The sequence below is a fragment of the Phycodurus eques genome, chromosome 14, assembly GCF_024500275.1.
Source record: "Phycodurus eques isolate BA_2022a chromosome 14, UOR_Pequ_1.1, whole genome shotgun sequence".
NCBI lineage: Eukaryota > Metazoa > Chordata > Actinopteri > Syngnathiformes > Syngnathidae > Phycodurus > Phycodurus eques.
In genome coordinates, this window is record NC_084538.1 from 1479796 (window position 1) to 1505182 (window position 25387).

General features: G+C 43.7%; 1 protein-coding gene across 2 annotated transcripts; it reads left to right on the plus strand.

Moving 5' to 3' along the window:
* dnaaf9 (dynein axonemal assembly factor 9) lies at window positions 1-24805 on the plus strand. Of its 2 annotated transcripts, none has more exons than XM_061696091.1 (37): window positions 1-182; window positions 1411-1490; window positions 1575-1700; window positions 1774-1898; window positions 4176-4272; window positions 4348-4454; window positions 4535-4612; window positions 4797-4898; window positions 4986-5041; window positions 5106-5241; window positions 5470-5554; window positions 6155-6191; window positions 6261-6345; window positions 6414-6490; window positions 6563-6607; window positions 6697-6742; window positions 6808-6919; window positions 8367-8437; window positions 8518-8565; window positions 9683-9773; window positions 9855-9958; window positions 10027-10170; window positions 10242-10327; window positions 11388-11489; window positions 11580-11697; window positions 11781-11869; window positions 13178-13318; window positions 13408-13533; window positions 17212-17249; window positions 17608-17743; window positions 18099-18185; window positions 19788-19894; window positions 20707-20781; window positions 21382-21551; window positions 22305-22370; window positions 23152-23245; window positions 24104-24805. In XM_061696091.1, the coding sequence occupies exons 1-37, from the start codon at window positions 127-129 to the stop codon at window positions 24202-24204; spliced, it is 3444 nt and encodes a 1147-aa protein (XP_061552075.1). In that variant the 5' UTR covers window positions 1-126; the 3' UTR covers window positions 24205-24805. The 2 variants fall into 2 exon arrangements, with proteins under 2 accessions (XP_061552075.1, XP_061552076.1); XM_061696092.1 differs by having other exon boundaries at window positions 6569-6607.
* Window positions 24806-25387: the final 582 nt, after the last annotated feature.

The window sequence follows — 25387 nt, forward strand, 5'->3', positions numbered from 1 at the left end:
CCGATGGTTTGCTCCGTTGCTATGCTAGTGTGGACGTTCTCTCGGGTGATGGAGAAAAAGGCAGCTAGCTCGCCGGGTTTGACCTTATAAAACGTCTCATTTGGACTCCGCGACCGTTACAAAACCATGGCCGGGATAAGACGAGGTGCTGGCAAATATTCCGGAGTCAACCCGGCCGTCAGGTAGCGTTAACGTCCATCGTGAAGCACCTCGTTGTTAACACACATGCTAACGGCCACCGTCAACTATTTGATTTAGGACCGCAAAACGTCAAAATAGCCTTTGCAACGTCACTCACGCAATACTCAAGTATTCATGACAAAAGTGAAAAACACGATAGTCGGTGTTGCCTTAGTTTGCTATGGCGGTCAGAGAGCGAACACTCAAATGGCAACAAAATTCATCAGGTCACTCCATTCATGGCAATGGATAGATTTGCCCGTGCAAGAAGAGATGTAAACAAGACTGCTTTCTTAATTATGGAGTATTTTATTGTCTTATAAATATTAAAATGTTAAAAAAAACAAAAAAAGATAAAAGAAGGGGACTTTAGTATTTCTTGTCCAACTGTTATTTGCTGTGTAACTACAACTTTTTTTGCGCGATACTTCCTGTGTGACAGCATTACTTTCTGTACAACTATGTTACTTTCACTGTGTTACTTCCTGTGCGAACCCCCTTACTTCCTGTACGATAACAATTACTTCCTGTGTGCCTGTGTTACCTCCTGTGCGAACCCCCTTACTTCATGTACGATAACAATTACTTCCTGTGTGTCTGTGTTACTTCCTGTGCGAACCCCCTTACTTCCTGTACGATAACAATTACTTCCTGTGTGTCTGTGTTACTTCCTGTACGATAACAATTACTTCCTGTGTGTCTGTGTTACTTCCTGTGCGAACCCCCTTACTTCCTGTACGATAACAATTACTTCCTGTGTGTCTGTGTTACTTCCTGTGCGACCCCCCTTACTTCCTGTACGATAACAATTACTTCCTGTGTGTCTGTGTTACTTCCTGTGCGAACCCCCTTACGTCCTGTACGATGACTGTTACTTCCTGTGTGTGTTACTTCCTGCACAACGGTGTACAATCCCGCCTTACTTCCCATGTGACGGCTATGCTCCTTCCTGCGGGACACTGAATAACCAATGGCGATGACCGTGTTTTCTGTCATAAGAGTGGCCAAAAATGGCAAAATGATACAGAGTGTTCAAATAATTATGAGTATTTTAATGGCTTGTGTGTGTGAGTAGAATTCCTTGAAGAGTACCAGTCAGGAGTTTGGAAATGTCCGTAAAATTTTGACTGGTACCGTAAAGTATACAAAAGATCCTGTGTTTGCTCATTCTTTTCATTTCATTTCCTTCCATTCCATTTCAAAAGATGACTATTTATTCTTCTCATGCAGTTGCTGCCGCCTGCGTCAGGTCCAGTCTCTGCTTGATGTCGGTGATACTTTGAGTTCCGATGGGATCCTGTGCTCTCTCGGTAGGAAAAAGTCAAATCGTTATTCCTTAAGAAGACTTAATGAGGATCAACTCATATTTATGGTTTATGAATGTTTCTCTTCAGGAATCGACAGCAGGTATAACGAAGGCTGCACGGAGCTGGCTAAATATCTCTTCTACGGACTCTATGGAAGAAGTGCCATCAACGTGGAACATTCGCTGGAGGGATGTTCAGAGGAAATGCTGGATGGTGAGTTTGTCAGGTCACCCCCCCCCCCCCCAAAAGTCAGTATGTGAATGCGAGCTGTTGGTTTTCTCTCCAGACGTGATCCTTGTAATCAAGACCGAGTGCGTTCTCCTCTACTGCAACCCGCTCAACTTGGTTCACCTGCTGCCCTACGTGTCCCACTGGAGGAACCTGCACCTCTACTGCATGACCGAAGCCGAGGTTCGTACACTCTGGTGTTGAGAAAGGTTTTTGTGGTCGCAGGACTGCCATTTTGTGTCGATACATCCGTAAAGCCGCTTTAGATAAATTTGAATGTTTATGAATACAATGGAATGCCAAAATTCAATGACCTAAGAGCCATGCTAAATGTATGAACAAAACATTTTATTATCGTTTCAAGCCCATCTTAAAACATTACCCCTAAAAATGCCTTACAGATGATTTGGTTTGATCCCCCCCCCAAAAAGGGGCCCAAAGTGTACGTGGCGAAGCCGCTCCATAACTTCCCCAAAGATCTGCCGACTCAGATCAGATAATGAAGCGCAGAGTCCAAAGCAAACATGGCGAAGCAGTTTTTAGCTACTATGCTGCAGGCAAATAGAATAAGTTGCCAATAGAATTGAAGTCAGCCCAAGTGTCAATGTCTTTAAGTCCAGGTTAAAAACCCATTTCCACTTTTCCTGCACTCTTATGTTGATTATATCTTATATTTCTTTCTTTATTTTTAGATGTTTTTAAGCTGCTTGTTATTTCTCTCTCTCTCTCTCTCTCTCTCTCTCTCTCTCTCTCTCTCTCTCTATTTTTTAAATGCTTTTTGGTCTTGTATAGCACATTGAGTAACCGTCCATCCATCCAGCCATTATACATAAATACAAATACATTTCCTTTGCTTGCTTTGCTATGCTAACAACCAAGGTCAAACGTAGCGCCTCCTCAACATACAAAGGTTGTCTCTCAGTCATGATGTATCACTTCAACATACTTTCTTGACACCAAACTGTTCTATTTAGTAGGGATGGACCGATGCCACTTTTTTCCGATCAAGTACAAGTACTTACATTTGAGTATTCGCCCATACCGTGCAGTAGCCATATTTGATAATGCCATTGTCTCGCAGTTTTGATGAAAATCTGTTTTATTTAAAGCCAACATTGTTCAAAACGCTAACTTACATTAATCATGGAATCAATTTCACTCAAATATAACAATTTTATGTATTTATTAGTATTTTATCTGTTGTGTTTTATGTGCAATCTTTATTATGTAAAGTAGTTTGTTACAGTTGTTGTTTTTTATATTGCGCTCTAAAAAATGTTGAGTTTGAGTTGTGTTCCGTTTTTATACTGTATGCGCAGAATAATGTCGGAGAGGTATATTTGCTGCTTGGTTTGTGCTCGCTTTGGCCTCCAAGGGGCAGTGTGAAGCGCACATGCAGATAAAGCACATAGATTTGATGAAAAGACAAAGAAGAACGTTGCAGAAATGCGGCAGTAATATGACTCGTTTTTCACGAAGTAGAAATATATGCCTCTGAGTATCATTTTATCATCTTTCTCTATGCGTTCCTGCGCCGTTTGTCTTTGAATATTTGGTTTTTAAAGGTTTATACTGTGACATGAATGCTACTCATTAGCATTGACGCTATTGCGTTTTGTACGGTATTGTGTGGTAGAATTAAGCTCCAACAGCGGACCCTTGCAGGACAAAAGTGCGCGTTTGCTCACATACAAAACATGGAATTATCTTTATTTTATGTTGATTTAGTTCAACTGTAAACTTCCACTGGGAGTGCCAATAAACAACTTGACGCAAGCACACACTGACTCTTTTTCCGCTATCTGCAAAACTGCTCACCACAGACTCAGGGAGGACAGAAGAGTACAGGCTGGGAAAGAGTTTTGGGTGTCGTAGTAACGCAGCGTTTGTACACGTCCGAGGTACATCTCAATAAATTACAATAGTGTTAAAACTCAAAAGCTCAATTTAGTTTGGTAATTCAATACAAAAAGTGAAACTCATATAATAGAGATACACAGCACACACTCAGAGTAAAATATTTCATATTCATAATTTGGATGATTATAGTTTACAGCAAATGAAATCACCAAATTCTCAATCTCTAGAAACGAGAATATTACATAACAAACAATCAAGAAACAATGAAAATAATTTTTAATGTAGAGTATCTGCAGGAGTTTGCCCTCTGAAAAGTATTTTCCCAAATGTTTAATGTATATGTAATGCATGAGTACTGAAATGTTCGACCATATTCAAATTAATTGAGACGTGTCTGTACATACTCTATGGACAGTCTGGTGCAGTCGTACTATTTAGACAGGACTTTGGCAGCATCTCGTGGCACCTTTCGGCGTTACAGAAAGAGCACAACAACAACAACAAAACGCAAATAGGTGAATTTGCGAAGAGTGAACCGCAAATATTACTGTATTTGTTTTCTTTAGCGTCTCGCTCACTTGTGTGTTGTTGGTCACGCAGTATGAAGACGAAGAGGCGGCGGAGGAGTTCAAAATCTCGAGTTTTGTCAGCATGGTGCAGGACTGCCATCGTATCGGCGTGCCCTACAGCTCCCTGGGTATGTACCTTGTTACATTTCACCTCCGCTTGCATAAAGCTGAATGTACTCACCTGGTTTTTTTTGTACTTTCAGGCCACGTCCAAAAGTTTGACATTTTCACGGTGGAAAAGTGGCCCCTCATTCAGGCTTTCGCCCTTGAGGGCATCGGCGGAGGAAGCTTTTTCACCATGAAATACAAGGTAGGCTGTTTTTTAAAAGAAAGTACTTAACTGGCTCTCCCACACACCGCCCTCTAATGGTGGTTTCCTTCTTTTCCCAGTTGTCGGACATGAGTGAGCAACTGTGGCGCCTTTACAGCAGACTGGACTCTGTGTCGTTCCACCGGCTACTCGCTGAGGTAATGACATGTTTACTCCTGCTGTTGGCTTCTTTAAAAGAAATTTTTATTAGGAAAGTGATTATATTTACGTATTAATGTGGAATGCCACCGCCAGATAGTGTATGGTTCAAGACACTTGTCCCAACCACTGGGGGGCATTTTTTAATTGATTAAATTATTGATTTGGGAAACGTTCTTTCAGGACTTGAGCAGCTTTGAGAGGCAGTGGAGCAGCTTCTTCTCCCGCATGGAACTGGAGAGCCACCTGTCCATCGTGGAGCTGTCTGAGGCTCAGGCAGGAGAGGTACACCGACTAAGAAAAACAAGAGTTCTTGCTCAAGGTGGGGTGCTCTATACAAAAAACAAAAAAAACCCGCCATTGTCTTTCCAGGCCTTCCGCACATATTTCTCCCACGGTCTGATCTCGAGCAACCTCACAGACAAAAGGTAAATCATAAAATAATGTTTCAGGGTTTGGTGCACAAAAAACAAGTGGTTGTTTTGATTTCAGTAAAGATCGGCAACCCTTGGTGTTGTTCGGTGCACACTCGACCTCAGAGGACTTGGACAACTACTCCTTCAACTTTCCCTCTGAGAGTCACCAAGTTGGCAACACGGGACCTGGAGGCTCCCCGGCAAGACACATGGTAGGAGGCAACTGTTCCCAAGCATGTACAGTATGTGCACGAGCAAGTACGTGGTAAGGAGAACTGTCTTACAGCACCACCTAGTGACGCCCTCAGGAACAGCATGTAAACGTTGCACAAATTCCCTTGTTTAGTCTAATGACAATTCAACTGTGTTCCACTTATTTATTTAGTTTTTAAGGACTCTTGTTACCCGTTGTGAGTTTTGCTTATCATTTTCACGGTCAGATTTTGCGGTGCGCGGCTCCCCGAGGACCGTTAGCCTGCTCTCGGACCTATTTCTTTGGAACCACGCACACGTCACCCGACCTCGGTGAGACATTTATTCCTCTTTAAATATGTGCTGTACTACCTTAAATTTGCTTTAAGCTTAAAGTAAACGTATTGTGCTATTTTTTTCACCATGTAAAATCGTTCCCAGGTGTCTAAATAATGTCTTTGAGACTGGCGCACCCTTTGCACCTCCTGTTAGCCTGTTTTGAGGGGGCAGCCGTGTCCAATACAATTCAGCGACTGCACAACCTGCCCCTTACACTGCTGGGCCAATGCTGAATCCAGCTTGTTGTTACCATGACGACCCGAATTTGGAGTTAGGGGGCGTCGCGACTTGGTGAGGGAAGCGGAGACCAGAATGTGGGGTGAAAAAAGAGTGTGCACCCGTAAAGACAGTTCAAGCATTTTCACTCACGCTGTGCAGTCAAAGTGTCGCTTGAAAATAGATCATGAAACTCAGTGTGGGGTCGGGATTATGTAAATTAGCCCAATTTGGTTGACACAATTGGCAAAATTCCAAAGGGCTCGCTCATAGACACATTTTTGGAAATGGGCAGCTTGCAAGATATCGCAAGCACTCGTGTTAAAGTGTGCCAATGGTTTGAAATCCATTCTACTATGATGCATCTGTCATCCACAGAGAGTCAACATGCAAAGTCACAGAAGAGAGAAGTCTCGTGAGTCTTTTAAAGCACTTTTCTTTGTTTTTGAGCAAAATGAAGACTTGCGTTTTTCGTCTTTTCCAGGCTATTGTCGCGCGTGTATTCGGCGGCGGTTCAAGCTGTTCTTGGAGGAATTAAATGCTTCTCCAGCACCTCCAGTGCCACCAAGGTAAGCTAGCTCATCTCCGCCATGTTGTGGCATTCACAGTTACTTGTTTAATGCGCTGATCTTCTCAGGCGAAAGACGTAGCACAGCACACTTTTCTGGCGGAGTTGGACTCGTTGGATTTAAGCGCATACCGGAGTATTCTCAGGTTGTTTCTTATTTAAAAGACCATTCATATCTGGATTAGCCCACCTTTATTTGTTATTCTGCTTCTTCTCAGGTCCAGGTGTGAATTCAACATTCAGGCAGGCGATAACCAGGGAAGGTGAGTGTCCACCAGCCAATCAGCTTACAGATACTTTACATCTTAGAGCTGTAGTAAGTAAGTTGTTTTTTTCCCCCCCCTCTTTCTAGATTCCTTCCATTGGCTGATGCCGCAAGCCGCTTTGTCATAAAAACAGTAAGTCAATATTTTGTCCTTGCTCTTTTGTCCGGCATTGTTCACACCTGTCCCCCCCGTGTCAGGCTTCCATGACGGTCCGCGACGTGCCAGACCTGCAGGGGCACGGGGGCAACCTGGGCTCCGTGGTCTTCTCCGAAGCCTTCCTTGACTCAAGCATCAGCATTCAACACAGAGGTGCCTTATTCTTATTATCTTAGTCCGGTTTATTATTGGGTCAATGCTGAAGAGCATTCAACGTAGTCTATGTTAGTCTATGTAGTCCAATAAGGATCATTCTCCTTCTAAAACGGCCACACTTGGAAACCAATTCAAACGTAAAAAAAACTTTCCGCTCATCCGGGACATGTTGTGAACCATTTTTCACATTCCAAAAATGTAGACTTTTCCGACAAGTCAACATTTTACATTAAACAATTCCTTTGTAATGAATGGAAATATTTTCCAAATGTAACTCATCCTTCCATATTTTTTCGTTTTACTTATGTAAGCCATTACAGCTTTAAAATGTTCAGCTCATGTGTGAGATATTGGAAAAGGTTTTTTTTTTTTTACAGAATTCCACATTTTCCATGACAACATACCCAAATCAATGAAGATTTTCTCCTTCCACTTTTCTCACCCAATTCAAACCATTCTACGGAAGCGTATTGCATTCACTTGGATTACAAAAAAAAAATCCTGTTTTTCTGAGTAATTTTTTGGAGGGCTTTGTTTTTCTGACTATTTTTGCGGAATCCGTAGTAAGCAACATGACCGGCTTATTCAGTTTGATCAAGTTTTATTTTGATATGGGTTTAAGACACTGGGAGATACTCCTGTCTTTGAGTCACATAGATGGTATTGTTATTAGTTTGTCGACATTACGCAGGCACCTTAATTGAACCGGTAAGGTAAACGTGTATGGGCAGGTCGAAGGTGTGCGAGCAGTAATCCGCCATGAGTGAGTCCGCAAAGAGTCACTTGCAGTTCGCAGGTTCTCGCGTGAGTTTGATGTGTCCCGATAACTCCGAAAAAAATATTCAGAAAAACAGAAAAAAATAGTCTGAAAAACAAAGCCCTCCAAAAAATTACTCAGAAAAACAGGAGTTTTTTTTTTTTTATCCAAGTGAATGCAATACGCTTTCGTACCATTCAAAGGAGAATATTCCCATTATATTATACTCCACTATTTTAAAATATTCTCACATTCTAACTTTGAACATTTCAACTTGGGGTGTAATGATTCATTTTAACGATCCGATTTGTATCATGTTTCAAGGTTGTCCGTACGATTCAAGGAAGATATTGTTTCATTTAGAATGCTATAATCCTAAATGATTTAGTGACTTGAAATCGACGAATTAACTTTTTAGATGTAAATTCAACCAGCGTGACTGTGAAATAAATACCTGGATACTGGACAGTGCAAGTGACGTTTCCGAGATTCCTGTTTTCTTGGAAGGGAATCAGGTATACATAAATTATGGATATAATAAAATAGAAAAGGGATGGACGAATGAACAAACATCACAGTATAAATCCTGACATTAATGTGTGATTGAATTGTCAACATTCCCTCTAACTCTACAGAAATGTAATTTTCTAGTTCCAATTGATGTAGCTGTTTTTCTGTCTCCTGCAGGTGGCGCTGTGTCCGCAGACAGCTGTTACACGGTCCTGACCGCCACCGTGCCCCGCTACACCTGCTGGATGGTAGGTGTCATATTTGATTGTTCCGGGAGTTATTTTAAAGACCACAACGCTGAAATGTTTCGATGCTGTTTTTGGTGTAGATGGAATCTGACGTCCAGCAGTCCGAGCTGGCCCAGCAACTCGCAAAGGTGACCTCACTAAACCACAAAGACAATCCAATTAGGAGCCAATAATACAAGAAGCCAGTTTCACTTGGCAACATGAAAATTGGTAGGCACACATTTCTGTCACGAGTGGAACCTCAAAGTCTCAAGACTTCATGACTGAAAAGACACAGAAAGTCTGCTGCCATTTGGGGAAAAAGCAGCCATTTCGGCCAATTCCAAATTGGCCTGGTCGCACCTCTCAGATGTTTATAAGAATTCACCTCATTTAGCCACTTTTGACTTAGCAACATGAGATTTGATAGGCATTTTTATCACGATGAGACCAAAAATTCCTAAGAAACCGTGCCTGAAAATTGGGTTCAAAGCTGCTATTCTAGACTCAATTTGGCAATTTCCTGGGGTCTTCGTCCAAACTGGACTGGTAGCGCCTTTCAAACATTGTTAAAAATTCAGCACCCGAAGCCAGTTTCACTTAGCATCAGAAAAAATAGTGGACATGTCTAGCAAAAGTACACCCACCCAACAAGTTTCCAAAACCTGTGAGCGAAAAGACACAAGATGTCTGCCATTTTGTCTGAAAACAGGCCTTTTTGGTTCCATTTGGCCATTTCCAGGGGTTCTTGTCCAAATTGGCCTGGTAGCGCCTCTCTGACATTTGATCAAATGCAGCCTCAGAAGCCAGGTTGACTCGGCAACGGGAAATTTGGTAAGCATATCTACCAGGGCCAGAACCACAAAAAGACACACCTGAAAAGACACAGGAAGTGTGGCATTTTGGTCGGAAGGGACGTGTTAAAGGGGAACCTATCTGAGACATTTTGTACAATTACTGGCAGAACTGGGGCCCTTTGTCTCTGCTTGCAGCGTTAAGATAACAATATGTAAATATAATATTAAAAAAAAAAAATGATAGAAAAAAGTATACTGTATGACAATATGTGGCGGTTGCAGTTTGCAGCGGTGTACAGCTCCACTGAATCATACTGAGACATTTTGATCCTTACACATAAGCCAAATATTAGACAGTGTCTCAGCATGATGCAGTACAGTTGTACGTCACCACAACAATGACGTGTCATTGTGTGTGTGTACCTAATGAAGTGTCCAGTGTGTCTAACTCTCGGTGCTCTGTGAGCAGAAAGAGGAAAACGCATGTCTGGGAAGCGCTCTGACCGACGCCGACGCCGCTTACGTGTTGTCCGGCAGTCCACTCTCAGCGCCAGAAGACGGTAAGCGCGCGCAGCAAATGGCGTCCGTTTTACCATCCTAGCCGTTTTACAGTGAAGTTCTCACCCAAATGTTGATTTCAGGGAAGATGGTCTTCTTCTCCAGGGGGCTTCTGTTTGTCCACTCACAGTACGGAAGCGTCACTCTCTCGCAGGAACACATCAGCGCCGTCAGATTCTACGACCCAGTACGCTGCCTCACCATTTGACGTACTCGTAATTCAAGACCAGCTTCAAATATTGCATGTTCTCACAGGACCCCGATGCTGTAGCGTCACTCTTTGTGGACTACAAGAGCGCCCTGCTTCCCCACGTGCCCTTCTCCCTCCACAGCTCGGACCACTGCCTGGTCTTCGCCCTGCAGCCCAGGTCCGAAAGCTACAGAGGCTTCTATTCCAAGGTGAGACCCTCACCAGGGATCCTTAAGAGGAATCTGGACTGTTTGAAAATCAGAATTTTCCCCGCCTGCAGGTTTTGCCGGTGTGGCAAAGTGCTGAATGTGGACTCACTCTGCACTTGGTGGACCAGGATCAGCTGACATGGAGCCACAAAAACATGTAAGAGTTGAGCATGCAATTAGTGTTTTGTAGCATAACCATCTCATATCATCCGAGTTCATCATTCTCTTCAACACTATCTGTCAAAGTCCTCACTGTTCTCTGAATGGGGCACAATGTTGACAATTTTCCACCCTCAGAGGTATTTTCTGAGGCAGGACGCCACTTGTGTGTGTGCGTGTGTGTGTGTGCAAGGCCTGGACAATGGTGCGATGTTTTCATACTTCTCCCACCCTGTTACTTTGAAAATCTTTGGGGTTTATATCTTGGTGATATGATTACTTCTTCTGGAGATTTGTTTGTACAGAAATTTCAGCATTTTGCCAAATGTCATGATTTTGAGGCGATTGATGTACCGTAATTTCTCGTGTATAATGCGCACCCCCCCCCCCCCAAAAAAAAAACAGGTCAAACGTCAATAGTGCGCATTATACATAGGTATAGGAGAAAATAAAAAAGACTTTCACATTTTTTAAATGTATGGAGCCATCTTGAGGTTATGAAAAAGCTGTACACTTGCATTCCAATATGCCAACGCCCCGTCCCCTAGAGGTTATGAAAAAGTTGTACACTTTCATTCTTGTATGCCACCTAGAGGTTATGAAAAAGGTGTAGCCTACACTTTCATTCGAATATGACAGGGGTACATATGACTGCATATATGTATTGTGCTCATAGGTTTACATACCCAGGCAGAATTCGTGAAATATTGTTTTTGTTTTTTTTTTGTTTTTTTAATTTGACTGATGACTGAACAACAACCATCATTAATGTCTTTATATTGATGTTTTGTTTAATGATAATGCTTTTCTGAAATCCTTGACAGTTTAATTTGAATCCCATTAAAATAATATTAAATATGTTTTGCCTGGTCCTTCATGTTTTCTTTAAAGTATTGTACACATCTTACAAATTCTGCCTGGGTAATCGAACATATGAGCACAAATCTGTGCTTTCTCATTTACTCAATAAAAGTAGGGCTGTGAATTTCAAAAATATTTTCGTAACTCAGTTATTGGTTTCGAATGTGACTCCTTTATCTTTTGAATGACGGATTCAGGCACAGCAGGCTGCAGCAGCTGCACGATGGTCAAGAGCCTCCCGTGGCCAAACGCAGAGGCACCTTGAAAACGTTGCACTCGCACCTCCCAGAGCGAGAAATGTCAGTACTCACAACATTTTTGTTAAAATCATCGCTTATCATTTTTTGATTTAATATCCCATTTCTGATGCTCGTACTCTGCCTTGGCAGGTTTCTGCAGCACTTCTCCTTGAGCAGCATCGGCGAGGAGCCCATACTGTCCGACCACCTGGGGGCGCTCTTCCCCTCCGCAGAACTGAGTGCTGCCTCAGGGAACCATGGAGACAAGGTAGGCTAAAACAGGCCAACATTCTGCAGCTTGACACTGACATTTTTTTTTTTTTTTTTTTTTTTTGCGTGTGTGTGTGAAAGGTTGTCATCACCATCATTAGTGGGCTGCCAGGAAGCCACAAGGAGACACTTTGCCATTTCCTGGTGCAGCTGAACAAAGAATACGGAAGGTGGGGAAAAACCTTCAACTCGGATGCTTTGTGTTTTTTCTTCAAAATCTTTCCCAAAGTCAAAGGTTCAGGGGTGGGCAAAGTATGGCCCGCAGGCTTTGTTTTTTAATCCTGTAATATTTGTTGCATGCATTTAGCATATTTTTCCGTAAATTGGTTGATTAACATGTATCTCATTTTAAAATGCATTTATTTAATTCAGTAATTAGTCAATTGATTAAACGTAAAAAAAAATGAAACATGAATAGTAGTAAAAAAAATAAAATGAATAATCAGTTAATTATAATTAAATGAAATAAAAATGGCGGCACGGTGGCCGACTGGTTAGAGCGTCAGCCACACATTTCTGAGGATCGGGGTTCAATCCCCGCCCCTGCCTGTGTGGAGTTTGCATGTTCTTCCTTGTGCCTGCGTGGGTTTTTTCCTCCCACATCCCAAAAACATGCATGAATTGGAGACTCTAAATTGCCCGTAGGTGTGAATGTGAGTGCGAATGGTTGTTTGTTTGTATGTGCCCTGCGATGGGCTGGCAACCGGTTCAGGGCGTACCCCGCCTCCTGCCCGATGACGGCTGGGATAGGCTGCGGCACGCCCGCGACCCGCGTGAGGAGAAGCGGCTCAGAAAATGGATGGATGGATGAAATAAAAATAAAATATTGAATGATCTAACAGGTCGCTGACGCTGTAGTGTTACTAGTTGTTAAAATGAGCTGTTTTACATAAAATACTAAAGTTTTAGTAAAATACCCGCTTTAAAGTTTTATCGTAATAAATGATTGGTTAATTAGTTAGAGTCATTCAATAAATAATTTGTATTATGCAGTTAACAAATTTAAAGTGTGAATTTGTGTTATTACTAGAATAAAACCAATTTCCAAAATATGGATAAAGTATTTTACATTTTTTTTATATTGAATAATTAATTATAATTACATTAATTGTAAATAATAACATTACAAATTTGCATTAAATTATTTGATTATTAAAATAAACAATTTACATTTAATTAATTAAAAGGTAATTGTAAAAATTACAATTCAATAATGAGCATGCATTTTTATTTTGTTATCAAATTCAACTTTGACATAGTTGCATAAACATTTGAACCCATTTTTAGCTAGGCGTGAATGTCATTGGTCTGTATGTGCGCTGCCATTGACCGGTGATCAGTCCTGGGTGTAACCTGCTTCTCGCCCCAAGGTCAGCTGGGAGAGGCTCCAGCCCACCCTTGACCCTAAACAGGATGAGCAGTCGAAAATGGATGTACGGATGTTCACAATGGCAAAAACTCTTATCCTGGTGCCGCAGGTGGTTGGTGTATCCTCCCACGGCGGACGCCTGCGACGACGCCTTCTCGGCCTCCCGTCTGCAGGAATTTCTGTCCCACGTCGCCGTCAGCCAGAAGAAGAGGATGGGAGGGAAGGTGCGCCTGTTGGTGCTCTCACCTGGGTAAGAGAAATGCTTTCCACTGGTATCACAAAATAAATCATCTCGGCCAAGGAGTTTGAGTTGGACTAAATTGTTCTGACTCCACACAGATACACGGATGTTCTGGACCTTGTCCAGGCCGTGCTTATACACCCGGACCCCATCGTCCGCGCCCGTTTTACCATCGGTGCCGTCACCGCCTGTGTGGATCCACTCGCCTCCTGCATGGAGCACAGGTGACGCTTCTTGACTGCAAATTAGTTCACAGCAAAGCTAATTTATTTAAATAGCGCAAAAAATACAATTAAAACAGCGTACAGTGCAAGAAATATCATTTAAAAGTGGAAATGCTCTAAAAAGGTTGGGGAAAAAAGAATCGTTTTTAACCTGGACTTCAAAACATGCCCACTTGGGGCTGACGTCACTTCAGTTGGCAACTTATTCCATTTGTGTGCAGCGTAACAGCTAAATGCTGCTTCGCCAGGTTTGCTTCGGACTCTGTGCTCTGCTATTTGACCTGAGTCTGTCGATCTCAGAGCCCTTCTGGGTTTATATCCCATTAGCATTTCATTCATGTATTCAGGACCTAAACCATTTAGTGATTTGTAGAGCAGGAGCAGAACTTTAAAATCTATTCTAAAGCTGACTGGAAGCCGTCATTCATTTGATATGACTGTTGAAAGTCAAGTCGGAATCTATCAGAACACCAAGGTTTCGGACTTGGTCATTTTAGTTCAGTCACATATTGTCACACAAATCGAAACAGGAGCGACTCAGAAAGGTCGAAGTAGTTTTTCCGCTTTGCACTGTAACTTCAATGATCGTCGAAGCTACGCGCGCCCCCATTTTCATGGCGAATCCTAGAAACAATCATCAAACTTTGATGCACACAAATTTATATGGTGCCGTAAAAAAAGCTTCCTTTAAGCATTGACCATTTGGTTATATCCTATTCCGCTGCGCCCCCCCAGAAGCACCATTACACTTTTTACATCCGATATCAATTGTAGTGAATGAGGTTCAATAAAGCAACAAGAACTAGGTGTAACAGCCTGGAAAACACTATTCCCTGCGTGTGATTGACTGGCTGACTGACAGGGCCAAATGTTGGTTATAAGTTGTCGGAGGTTTCCACGAGGAGGTCACGTGGCGCTTTTATAGCTATTGAAAGTCAAGGCGGATCAGCCTTACATTTAATCTCACGCTCTTTGTGTCCCATGCATGCAGGCTTTAGATGTAGCTGGACTGAGCCGCTCCACACATGGCGCGCCACTCCAGTTAATAGACTCTTTTTTTTTTTTTTTTTATTTACAGCGCAGAGCCAGCGGTACATCATGGGAATTAGCGCATGATTTTCTTTCAAGGAGCTCGTGGATCACATGCGGTCCACAAGCTGACTATTTAAGGCGTCTTCCAACCCTCTGACGCCCTATTGATTGCGCCGTGGTCATTGGCATTGTTAATTGGGCGCGGTTAGCCCATCTTAGGCCTGACCCGCCTGTCACCTCTCTCAACATAGCACCCCTAATCCAGCATACCACACATGTGAGCGTACCCCCGACCCACCGCCATCCTCAGCCGAGCTTATCAGTCAGTCATGATCCACTCTTTGTGATGGATGCAGACAGTTCATTACATCAGGACAGCGAAGATAAAAGCCTATCAAATGACTGATCCGTAGGAGGCGGGTGGGTAATGGATGTGGGAGCTGCTAATGACTCGGTAACCATGAAGATTTACCCGCCCCCCCCCTCCCTCCGACTGGCATTCCAATTCCGCAGTTGAACACTTTGGACACGAAAATCCAGGGGCGGTGACATCATTCAATGGCGTCACAGGGAAAAAATGTCTGATTGTGAGCCAGCAAGTACCACATGAGCACGTCTTTTTATTCATGTCTTATTCATGATGGGAGCTAGTTTGCTTCAGCGAGTGCCACGGGTTTGTTTTGAAAATTCAGCCCCTGAAGACTGTTTAATATAGGAACATGAAATATGGTTGCTGTGGCTATCACGAGTAAACCCATCAAAAAAGTCTCAGGAAGCCCGAAAAGACACAGGATGTGTGATATTCTGTTTTGAAGAGGCAGTTTTGGCCATTTCCGGTCTGAGAAGTTTTGTCCCAGAGATTTTTGGACAATTCAGCCCCCGAAATCTGTTTCACTTTGGAACATATCTACAAAGGGTAGACCCACCAAAAAATCTGAAGACTCCATGCCCGAAAAGACACAGAAAGTCTGCCATTTTGGTTCAAAAGATTTCCAGATGTCCTTATCAGATTAACTCACCCCCCCCCCCAAATTTTAATATTCAGCCCCCAAAGCCAGAAAATACTAATCAAGTAAAGAGTAACTTGTGAGTAACTTCTGATGAAAATATGTATGAACAGCAAATAAAATCACTTAAATGACTGAATGAAAAAGCTGTTTGCTGAACAGACTTACTGATTGTGTGTGTGTGTGTGTGTGTGTGTGTGTGAGTGAGTGTGTGTGTTTGTCTGTGTGTGTGTGAAAGAGAGAGGGAGGGGGAGAGAGAGAGAGACAGACAGACAGACAGAGAGACCATAAAATAGGGCTAATGTTGCCCCCCCTTCCTCAGCTCACTGGCCTCTCCAGATTTTAATGCACAACACTACTCGGGAGGTTGGGGGGGGCACTGATACACGGGGTAGGGACCTGGCAGTCATAGTAACAGGGGGGAAGGTGGGTTCTCACTTACCTGCATGGGGGTGCTCCTGAGGGGGTGCTCCTTCTTCTCCTGTCCTTGTCCTGTCCTTCCCTCACAGGGTGTAGCACTACAGCCCCATGCAACACTCATATTTAATGTTCCATTGTTGTAGATAATGTAATGACTTACTTTTCTCATCCTGTTTACAATTAGTGCTTTGTCTTTTGTCTTTGTTTCTCTCTCCCCTCTCGAAACATTGTTCTGTTCGACTCTGATTCTCAATAAACTTCAATTAGAATACTAAGAAACCACAGCGGAAGCTTAGAAACTCCACTGTGACACAGTAAAACTGTTCCGGCACAAAAGGGATACAGATCCTCCATTCTGCTTGACCTAACAGCCGAACAGGACAAACAACAAAAAACGTAGACATGGCCATGATAAGCGGCATGGTGGGCGACTGGTTAGAGTGTCTGCCTCACAGTTCTGAGGACCGGGGTTCAAATCCCGGCCCCTCTTGTGTGGAGTTTGCATGTTCTCCCCGTGCCTGCGGGGGTTTTCTCCGGGCTCTCCGGTTTCCTCACCCCCCCCCCCCCCCCAAAAAAAAACATGCACGTTAGGTTAATTGAAGACTCTAATAGGTGTGAATGTGAGTGCAGATGGTTGTTTGTTTGTATGTGCCCTGCGATTGGCTGCCAAGCAGCTCAGGGTGTACCCCGCCTCCTGCCCGGAGATAGCTGGGTTAGGCTCCAGCACCCCCACAATCCTTGTGAGGATAAGCGGCTCAGAAAATGGACGGAGGGATGGATGTCCATGATAAGTAGACCCACACAAAAGTCTCAAGAAGCAATGACTGAAAAGACTCAGGAGGTCTGCCATTTGTTTTCCCAAAATTGACATTTAGGGTCAATCTGGCCATTTCCAGGGGTCCTTCTCCAAATTTTCTTTCAAGTGCCTCTCTTGACATTTAATAAAATTCTTATCAGACAAATTGTCAGCAGATTTGAATTTGGATGTGCACAAGAGCGATTGGTGATGCTGCAATGAGAGGAATTTAACTTTCATTATGTGTGGATGGAGTACGACGAAAAGGTTTGATGACTCATCATAACACAGAAAACTCTTAATAATGCAGCTCCACAAGGTCAGAGTTGGACCAATTTAATGATCATTTTTCATTACTTCCAGGCAAGTCAGTTTTATTTTCGCCTGAAACTGTCCTCAGTGCTTCTTTGTCTCCTCCTCCAGGTTTGCTTTTCCCAAGCTGCTGGAGCAGTGCAGCCAAGGTAAGTCCTTGTCTGCTTCACGTCACCCAAGCCTCCCAACAACGATGATATGTTTCTATGCTTGCAACATATGCATGACCACTTCCGGAAGGGTCACAAAGGGCTCCGGCGTGTCTTTCAAACTGAGGCAGGCAAACAGTAGGCAATTGATATGCTAATTCTACGCAATTTGCCATTTGAAGTTTGCCACAAAAAGCCGGCCAGGTAAAATGATCCAAGTAGCCTGCAGTAATTAGGTTCCTTGATGCTAGCATGAGCAAAAAAATGGAAAAATAAAAGACTTTTGCTTGAGGAATAAATGCAAAAGTGGATGTTGATTAGTGGAGTGACATATGGCCACATTTCCTTGTGTTTGTAGGTATCGTGAATGCTGTGGTGTTCACTGGGGCTGCGGCAGACCAGAAGCACCCCCTCGTGCGGCACGTTCAGCAGGTGGTACGTGCCGCCAACCCAACCGCCGCCTTCGTCCTGGCGGCGAGGGGAGCCGTCACAAGGTCAGATGCCCGAATGCGATTTTAGAACTAGACTGAAGCAGAAGGAGTGAAAAAAGGCTGTCATGTCTGTCAAGGGTGTTTGAATCATTTCTAAGCTGTGGACTCCTGTCCATGAAAGATAAAGAAGCTGCTGAAAATATGTTGAAAAAGGCAAAAAACACTGAAGTAGATTAGGTTTAGTGAAAGTGAAGTGGAAAAAAAATGTGTTTTTGGGGTGCATTTCGAAGGAAACTCGTAAATGATGGTACCACTGTACTTACTTATATCACAGATTTTCACCTGTTGTGAGTAGCTATGTAATGTACAGTATCCCCTGCGATAAACGGGGGTTCATTGAATTGTCGTCTTCTAATAGGAATGAAGATGTCCAAGTGATTTTGTCGGAGAGCAGCTTCAGTGCACCTCAGATGCTGAGAGCACGCTACGTCCTCTACCCTGGCTGGTGAGAACATGTAGCGCTGTGTTCTCTTTCGCAACCTCCCGCACGTCCACTTCTAAAATGTCCTCTTGTCTGTCTTCCAATATGTTCTCCGTTAGCATCATCGGCACAACCTCCCAACTATCCTCCTTTATGGCGTCCTGTAAATCCTACTTTATGGATCCCTGTATGTCCTTCTGCACGGTGTCCTTTGCATCCTAATTTGGCTTCTCTCGTCTGTCTACTTGTACAATATATCCTCATGTGTATTTGTCTTCCTCTCTTACCCCCCAATCCCTAACGTAAACATAAACACCTAACCCGTTGGCCCTAGCCCTTAAATGGGCATTCGTTCAGGAGTGCGGCTCAGTTCCCTCAAGCTCATCTCTAACTCCTGATGAAGAACCACTTACAAACTACAAAGTATCGACTATGATGACATGTTGCTGACTGTACAAAAGTCCTAGAGTGTGTGCCAAATGTGGACCGTGTGTTCCTATTTCAGCGTCCTTAAAGGTTTAGACACGCCAAAGTTCCATTTTCTATGTTAAATATTACATCGCCACCTTGAGGCGTGTCCATAATTAAACTCTCCATTTTGTGTTCCCCGGTCCGTACCGTGTAATTGTCACAGCGGCCACCGATTGCCGGAAAGCCCGCCGGGCGTCTTGCGTTCCGTCGGCAGCTGCCCGCTCGCAGCCCGGAAACAAACTGTCGGCCACGCAGCCCAGTTGCCGTGCACACACGGGGATCTCCCTCCCGGCTGGACCTGTTCCATCCGGTCTTCATGCCTCCTTCTCCTTCCCCTCTTCCTCATCCTCTTCCCTTCTCCCGAGATTATACTCTGGCACGAGTTTGGACTTTTTAGTAGTTCATCTCCACATTTGAGCATTCTCCAATGTGTTCGCTGGCCTCGTTCCCGAGGAAATAAGGCTGCTTCCAGAGACAAACCGGAGCCCAACATGAGCCGTTTCATTTAGCAACATGAAATTTGGTAGGCATGTCTATCATGAAAAGACCCACAAAAAGTCTCAAAACGCCATGCCCAAAAAGGCACACATAGTTTGAAGGAGCCATTTTGGCTTGGTAGCTAAGTACACGCCACAGAAAATAGTCTCAAGAAGTCGTGCCTGAAAGGACAGACGACGTCTGTAATAATTAGTCTCAAGTAGCTTTTTTGGCTTTCCCGTCCTCGAGAATTTAACCCAAAAATTCTGCCCCCTAAGCCAGTTTCATTTAGCAACTTGAAATTTGGTAGACATGTATATCGTGAGTAGTCCTACAAAAAAAGTCTCCAAAACCCAGGCCTGAAAAGACACTGGAAGTCTGCCATTTTGCTTTGACGTGACCTTTAAGGCTCAGTTGTGCCCCCAAAGCCAGTTTGCCTTATGAACATGCAGTTTGGTAGACATGTCTACTGTGAGTAGACCCACCAAAAGGTCTCAAAGACCCATTCCCAAAAAGAGAAAAAAGTCAACCTTTATGATTGAAGATGGACTCATTGTGTCCCACAACCTTTGTCCAATTGCTACCAAATATACTCTTGTATACCACAGGCGGACAAAGGCTAACTAGAGAACAATTTGAGTTTTGGTCCACATAAGAAGAGCGCGGCCTTTGTTTCAGGTGCAACGGCCGGTTCCTCTCTGGTTCCGGATCCTCGGTCCTCTCCCAGCATCGCGTTGCTTTCAGCCGGCCCCTGGAGAGGTCTCTATTTGTGGCCCGCTCTAAAGGTAAGATGGAAACAAAGACCCCGTCCCACTCGCGCTTTGCCTCCCCCCTCGCTTCTCTCCCTTTTTATTTCCCTCATACGCGTGACAGAAGCTTCAGATACGAGCTGGCAGCGTGCACTGTGATTACATAAGCCGCCTTGCCCTCCAAATATGAGCACAGCGGCGGTGCCAAAGAGCCGTAATTGTTAGCGCACCCTGCCAAGCTTCTGCCTCGGCGCTAGCAACTGAACAATTGTGTTTTTGAGCACCACGTGTTATAGACTTTTGCACCATGGCCGTCACACCTGCTTCCGGATGGCAAAAGCTCAAGTATTCTCATAGTAAACAAACCACTACTTGTCATTTGACCAAGGCAGAGTGATTGAGAAAACAGGCTAAATGACTTCAATGATGATTATAGACGAATGTGCGAAGTGTCAGTCGAAAAGAAGTACGTCGTGTCCTTTTTTTCTTGCTCACGTCCGCTCTTTAGCAACCCGCTTTTTCTCTTTCATGGTTCAATAAACGTGATAAAATACAATATACTGTTTGAGCTGGCTGTTCAGAGCGCCGACACATCCAATAGGTCGGCAACTGTGATTTTTGTTGTTGTTTTTTGCGATGATCCTGGTCGAGCCGGGTTCGCCCGCATCGCGCAGTGTGCGGCAGGCCTTACTGTGCAAGTTTTGTTCATAGTTTTCAGTTTATGTCAACGGTAGCCAATCCCTTTCTGCCACCTGGAAGTACCCTACCGCCTATAGCTTGTAAAAAATGTATACAAAAGTCTCTTGCAACTAAAATACGCTTTATATGCTTTACTGTTTCCTCTGTAGCGTTCAAGACGTCGCTGAGGCCAAGCCCCTTCAAAGGAAATGTCTACAATGTGTGGGGAAAAGTCAGATTCTCTGGTAGGAGAACTTTTGCTTTGTGGTGTTCTTTGCAGGTCTAATTAGGAATCGTTGTTTTGAAATCATGATTCTTCTGGCTACGTAAGGCCTTTTTGGAGGCTTCAATGTGCCCAAAAAGTCACCAATTTTTGCAAGGATGTGTCTGTCCCCTGGCGAAAATGTACAGTATGCACCTTTGGGGTCTTCAACATGAATCCCCTCCAACACTCACTTCGTAGCTCCCCTGGAAAGTTAGAAAAATCAGCCCCAGACACCAGCTGCCCCCATCGACCCGAAATTGGGTGGACATGTTTATCTTAACATTACGCACAAAAACGTCTGAAGCATTTCTGCCCGAAATTAAACAGAAAGTCGGCCATTTTGGGGCGAATTCCAGGGCTCATACGTTGATGAATTCTTTTTCTTACATCTTCTTTGCTATGACTATGAATACACATTCGTCCTTCACTGGTCACATGTGTTGTGAGAATGTTTGCTTTCGCACCTCACATGAGCTCTGTGAGGCATTTCGGGATCACAGGTGTCGCTCGAGCGTCGGGACATTAACGCCTCGGTGTCGCTCCGGGTGAGAACTTTTCCGTGCTCCGCGGGGCCCTCTAGACTCGCCGCAGGTGACGGAGGTGAGCTACAGCGCGGCGAGCGGCGACCTCCGCATTGTCCCAGAGCAGAGCGCCGAGCCCAAGAGTGAAACCTCCTGCTTCCTGGTCTTTGATGGCGTCGGCCTGACTGAGGATGCGCTCAAGGACTGGCTCAGACTGTGCGCCAAGCAGGTAGTCAGTCATGTATCGTTTACATTGCAGCAGTGATTCTCGACTGTTGTCACGGCGGGAGCCGCGTTTTCCCATTGTTGCAAAGTTGCGAAACATTGAGTATATTATATTTTTAAATGCCATTTCAAATGAGTTTGCTGTACCTTTCCTACTTTGTTCCGTGTGGGAACTTAGTATGCCAATGTACTATATGGAAAAAGTCAGAATAGGAACGCATGTCATTTTTTACAAGCTGTCTACGACCCACCCAAAAGTGGTCCAATACCCACCAGTCGAGAATCACTGCATAATCACTGTGTAATAGTTACTTCATTAAAACGGATTCAATGTCAAAACTAGCACCAGGCAAATCAGATACAGTGCTACTATGACTTAAGCGTGCCCACGCTTAGGTGTTCGGGTTCATTTTTTATTTGGATTATTTTTTCTGTTTGTGTTGCGAGCAAAAATGTAACTTGTAACGACTTGTAATGTAACGACTGAACACACATTCCAGCGAACTTCACAGCATCCGGCCTCCGTCGGTTCACATGGTTAGGTTCATGCAAAGGAATGTGAATGTACAGCTACGTGTTGCGTTTTGTGCTCGCATTTTCCATTTTTCACATTTCAAGAAAATGTCCATGTTTTTTGGCCGGTTGAAACAGTTGATTTGAGAGACGACTGATTCTTCCCGTAAGTCAAGGTACCACTGTATATAGAAAAATATCTCGATGAAATTTGACGTTATTGAATTGTTTTTGTTTCACACAGACGCCGACCAAGAAGACTAAAAAGACCGAAATGACGCTTTCACCTCAAGAAATGAAGAACATTCATGTTAGTATTTTGTGATTGTAAGCATCTTACGTGTTACATGCCAATTCATACGTAAAACAACATTCAGGAAGTCTTCGTAGACGATAGATGTTCTTCTCCTGTCTGCAAGGTCGCATATAGTGCTCCTAAAGGGACAAAAGACAACAACAAAAAATTGGATTATTCAGTGCCTTGTCATGAATTAGATTGTCACATGCGAGTCAGCAGCAAAAATACGTCACGCTTTTAATTTTTGTTGGGAAGACAAAAGACGGGGTGCTTGCATTTTAAAACTGTGACATGTCAGTGAGTTGTCCTAAATTAGATTATGACTTGGTTGGTAAAGTCAGTTGGCAATAATTTGTCATTCTCGACAGTTTTTAGAATAAAAGTTGTGAAAAGTCCGTGAGCTGTCATAAATTAGATTGTGACTTGGTCAGAAGCGTTAATCGAGAATAACAAGGTGTCACGCTTTGATCTTCTCGTGTCCATAAAGGGTAAAATAGTGGCCCTAAGGACAGTGTTTGCATTGTAAAAGATGTAATCATTCAGTCAGTTGTCAGGAATGACAACCCCGTGGCGAAGCTGACCAAAGACAAGTTTGCATTGTAAAAGTTGCAACGAGTCCAGAAGTTGTCCGGATTTGGAGTGTCGCATGGTCAGTGGCGGTAGTCATCAGTAAAAATGTCTCACGTTGACCACTTATAATGTTATATCATTTTGGTGTCTCAGACGACTTGGAAGTTTACGTTTTTTTTGTTGTTTCTGAGCAAACCACCATCTTCCTTTTTTTGTGGCGCAGATGAGCCGACGCTCGGACCCGCTGCCGCCAGGATTCTTCTACAACGGCTGTCAGTACGTAGATGTGTTTGGAGAGAAGCGAGACTGCCATCCCAGTATCCTTCACCAAGGACACTATGCGCTAAAAGTCATCAGAAAAATAATAGTATGGCTGTAGAACAGGTTCCCCCGCTCCATGGCGGTTCACCCATATGTATTATATATCCCAACATTTTTGGTGGAACATGTCTTCTTGTCTGTCACGGAAATCTCCGCTATAGTGTGTGAGTCTGCGGTTTATAGTGATTGTTTTTTTATGGGCTTTTACAGGTTTTTACATGAATATAAATACCGTAGAACAGTGATTCTCAAGTTTTTACACCAAGCACCACCTAAAAGATTTCGTCACTCCAAGTATCCCCTAACGACAACGTTCATCAAAAACAAGGCAGAGGTTTTATTTGTAAAAAGTATATTTCATATTATTGTAGCCACTGGTACAGTAAGCACAGTTTGAACATTAACAGTGTTTAAAACATGTACTTCAATAATGATTCGGTTAAACTGAATTTCACAACATTTTGATATTGTCAATTTAAGTCCAGTTTAGTTGTATTTAACTTAAGTGCAATACACTTGCATTAATTTTGTTAGAAGTTTGTTTTCAAAATATTACTTTGGTACAACATTTATTCCACTTTTGTGTGCAATAGAGTTGAATTAAATCATTATGTAAGTCCGTTTTTATAATTGATCTATATTAACGGGCCGCGTTAATGTTCACACAGTGCACAATGTTACAGTGGCTTACAATAGTTTTAAATGTTCTTTTTAGGAATAAGACCTCGGCCTCGTTTTTGATGTATTTAAATGTCGGTCATCATGATGGTACTTAAAACGTTTGCGAATGACTGCTGTAGAATAACACCGTCGTACCTATGTGTCCATGCTCCTTCACCCTCCTGACCCCGCAGACATGTATCAGTTTGTTCAAGAGTACGTGGCCGAGGCCAACAAACGCATCGAGACGTTCAACCGCCAGCTGGAGTTGCGAGCGGACTTGTTTGATCCCTGAAAATAAATCGTCGACTGGTTGGTGGGGGGGTGGGGCACGGGGGTCACTGAAAACTCCACTTCTTTCTTTCAAGTGAAGGTGAGCTATTGGATAAGTTGTTTGTCTTTGGAAGAAGTCCGTTTCGCCGTCCAGGACCCGCCAGCTTCGGGGCCTGGCACAAACCGAAGGGAATTTCTCCGGCCACTCTCCCGTGGCGTTTATGTCACTTGGCGAATTAATGCCTCTATTTGCGGCGACTGTGCCGGCCGGGCGACTGTGCCGGGCTCCCCCGCTGGTGGGCTTTCTCAAGAATTGTCGTCACCCAATCCGCCCCAGCACCTGCTTGTTCCGTCCTGATGTAAACAACAAACGTCGAGGCCACCGCCACGACAACGGAGCGAGCTGCGTTATTTTAAGATACCCGCTGCAAAACTAATGAAAGTGCAATTAAGTGAGCAGGGGTCCCCACAATGGCGGAACAGCTGAGGGCGGTGTTACGTGTCCTCCAGAATCTTCTCTGTATATCACCGTGCTCTTTTTTTCCACTCGTGGTTACCAGGAAGAAAGTCAGCGACAGATGCGAGCTCATACACGTGATCATTCATTTATTTGTTTTTTTTTTAGGGGGAGTGGTGGTGGTTGTTTTTTTTTTTAACCTTGTCGGGTTAGAACTGGGGTCTCCAAACATTTTTCATCGGCAGCCACATACAGAAAAGACAAAGGCTGCAAGGGCCACTGTGACATTCTTCACCTTTCATTTATTAAGCACGCTAAAACCACAGTGGTTACATAATTTCCCCAAACTTTTTCTCAAAGGTCTGAGAGCCATGAGTGATGCATTTAATCAAACGATGAGTTGACTAAGCAGTTTAATAGGCGTAAATGAATCTGGATGCCCTTACCTTCGTGGCTGACCAGTTCCTTCTGCACAGAAACATGACAGCAATCTATTGGTGAATAATGCGGAAGAATAACAGAAAATATGGGAAACGGCCCCTAGGCTGTAGTTTGCTCACCCCAGCCAGCGTTAGTACCAAGTCTGAAAGCCACATTTTGTGAATATCCTAACATACTAGCTAGCATGTTACTGTACTGTTTGATATATGTCTTCCTACACGGCACTGGAAGCACGAGCGAAAAGAGGCTTAAACGATGAGCAGGGTGCGAGCTTTCTTTCCAAATGGGGTGCAGCAGTTTGGACAAA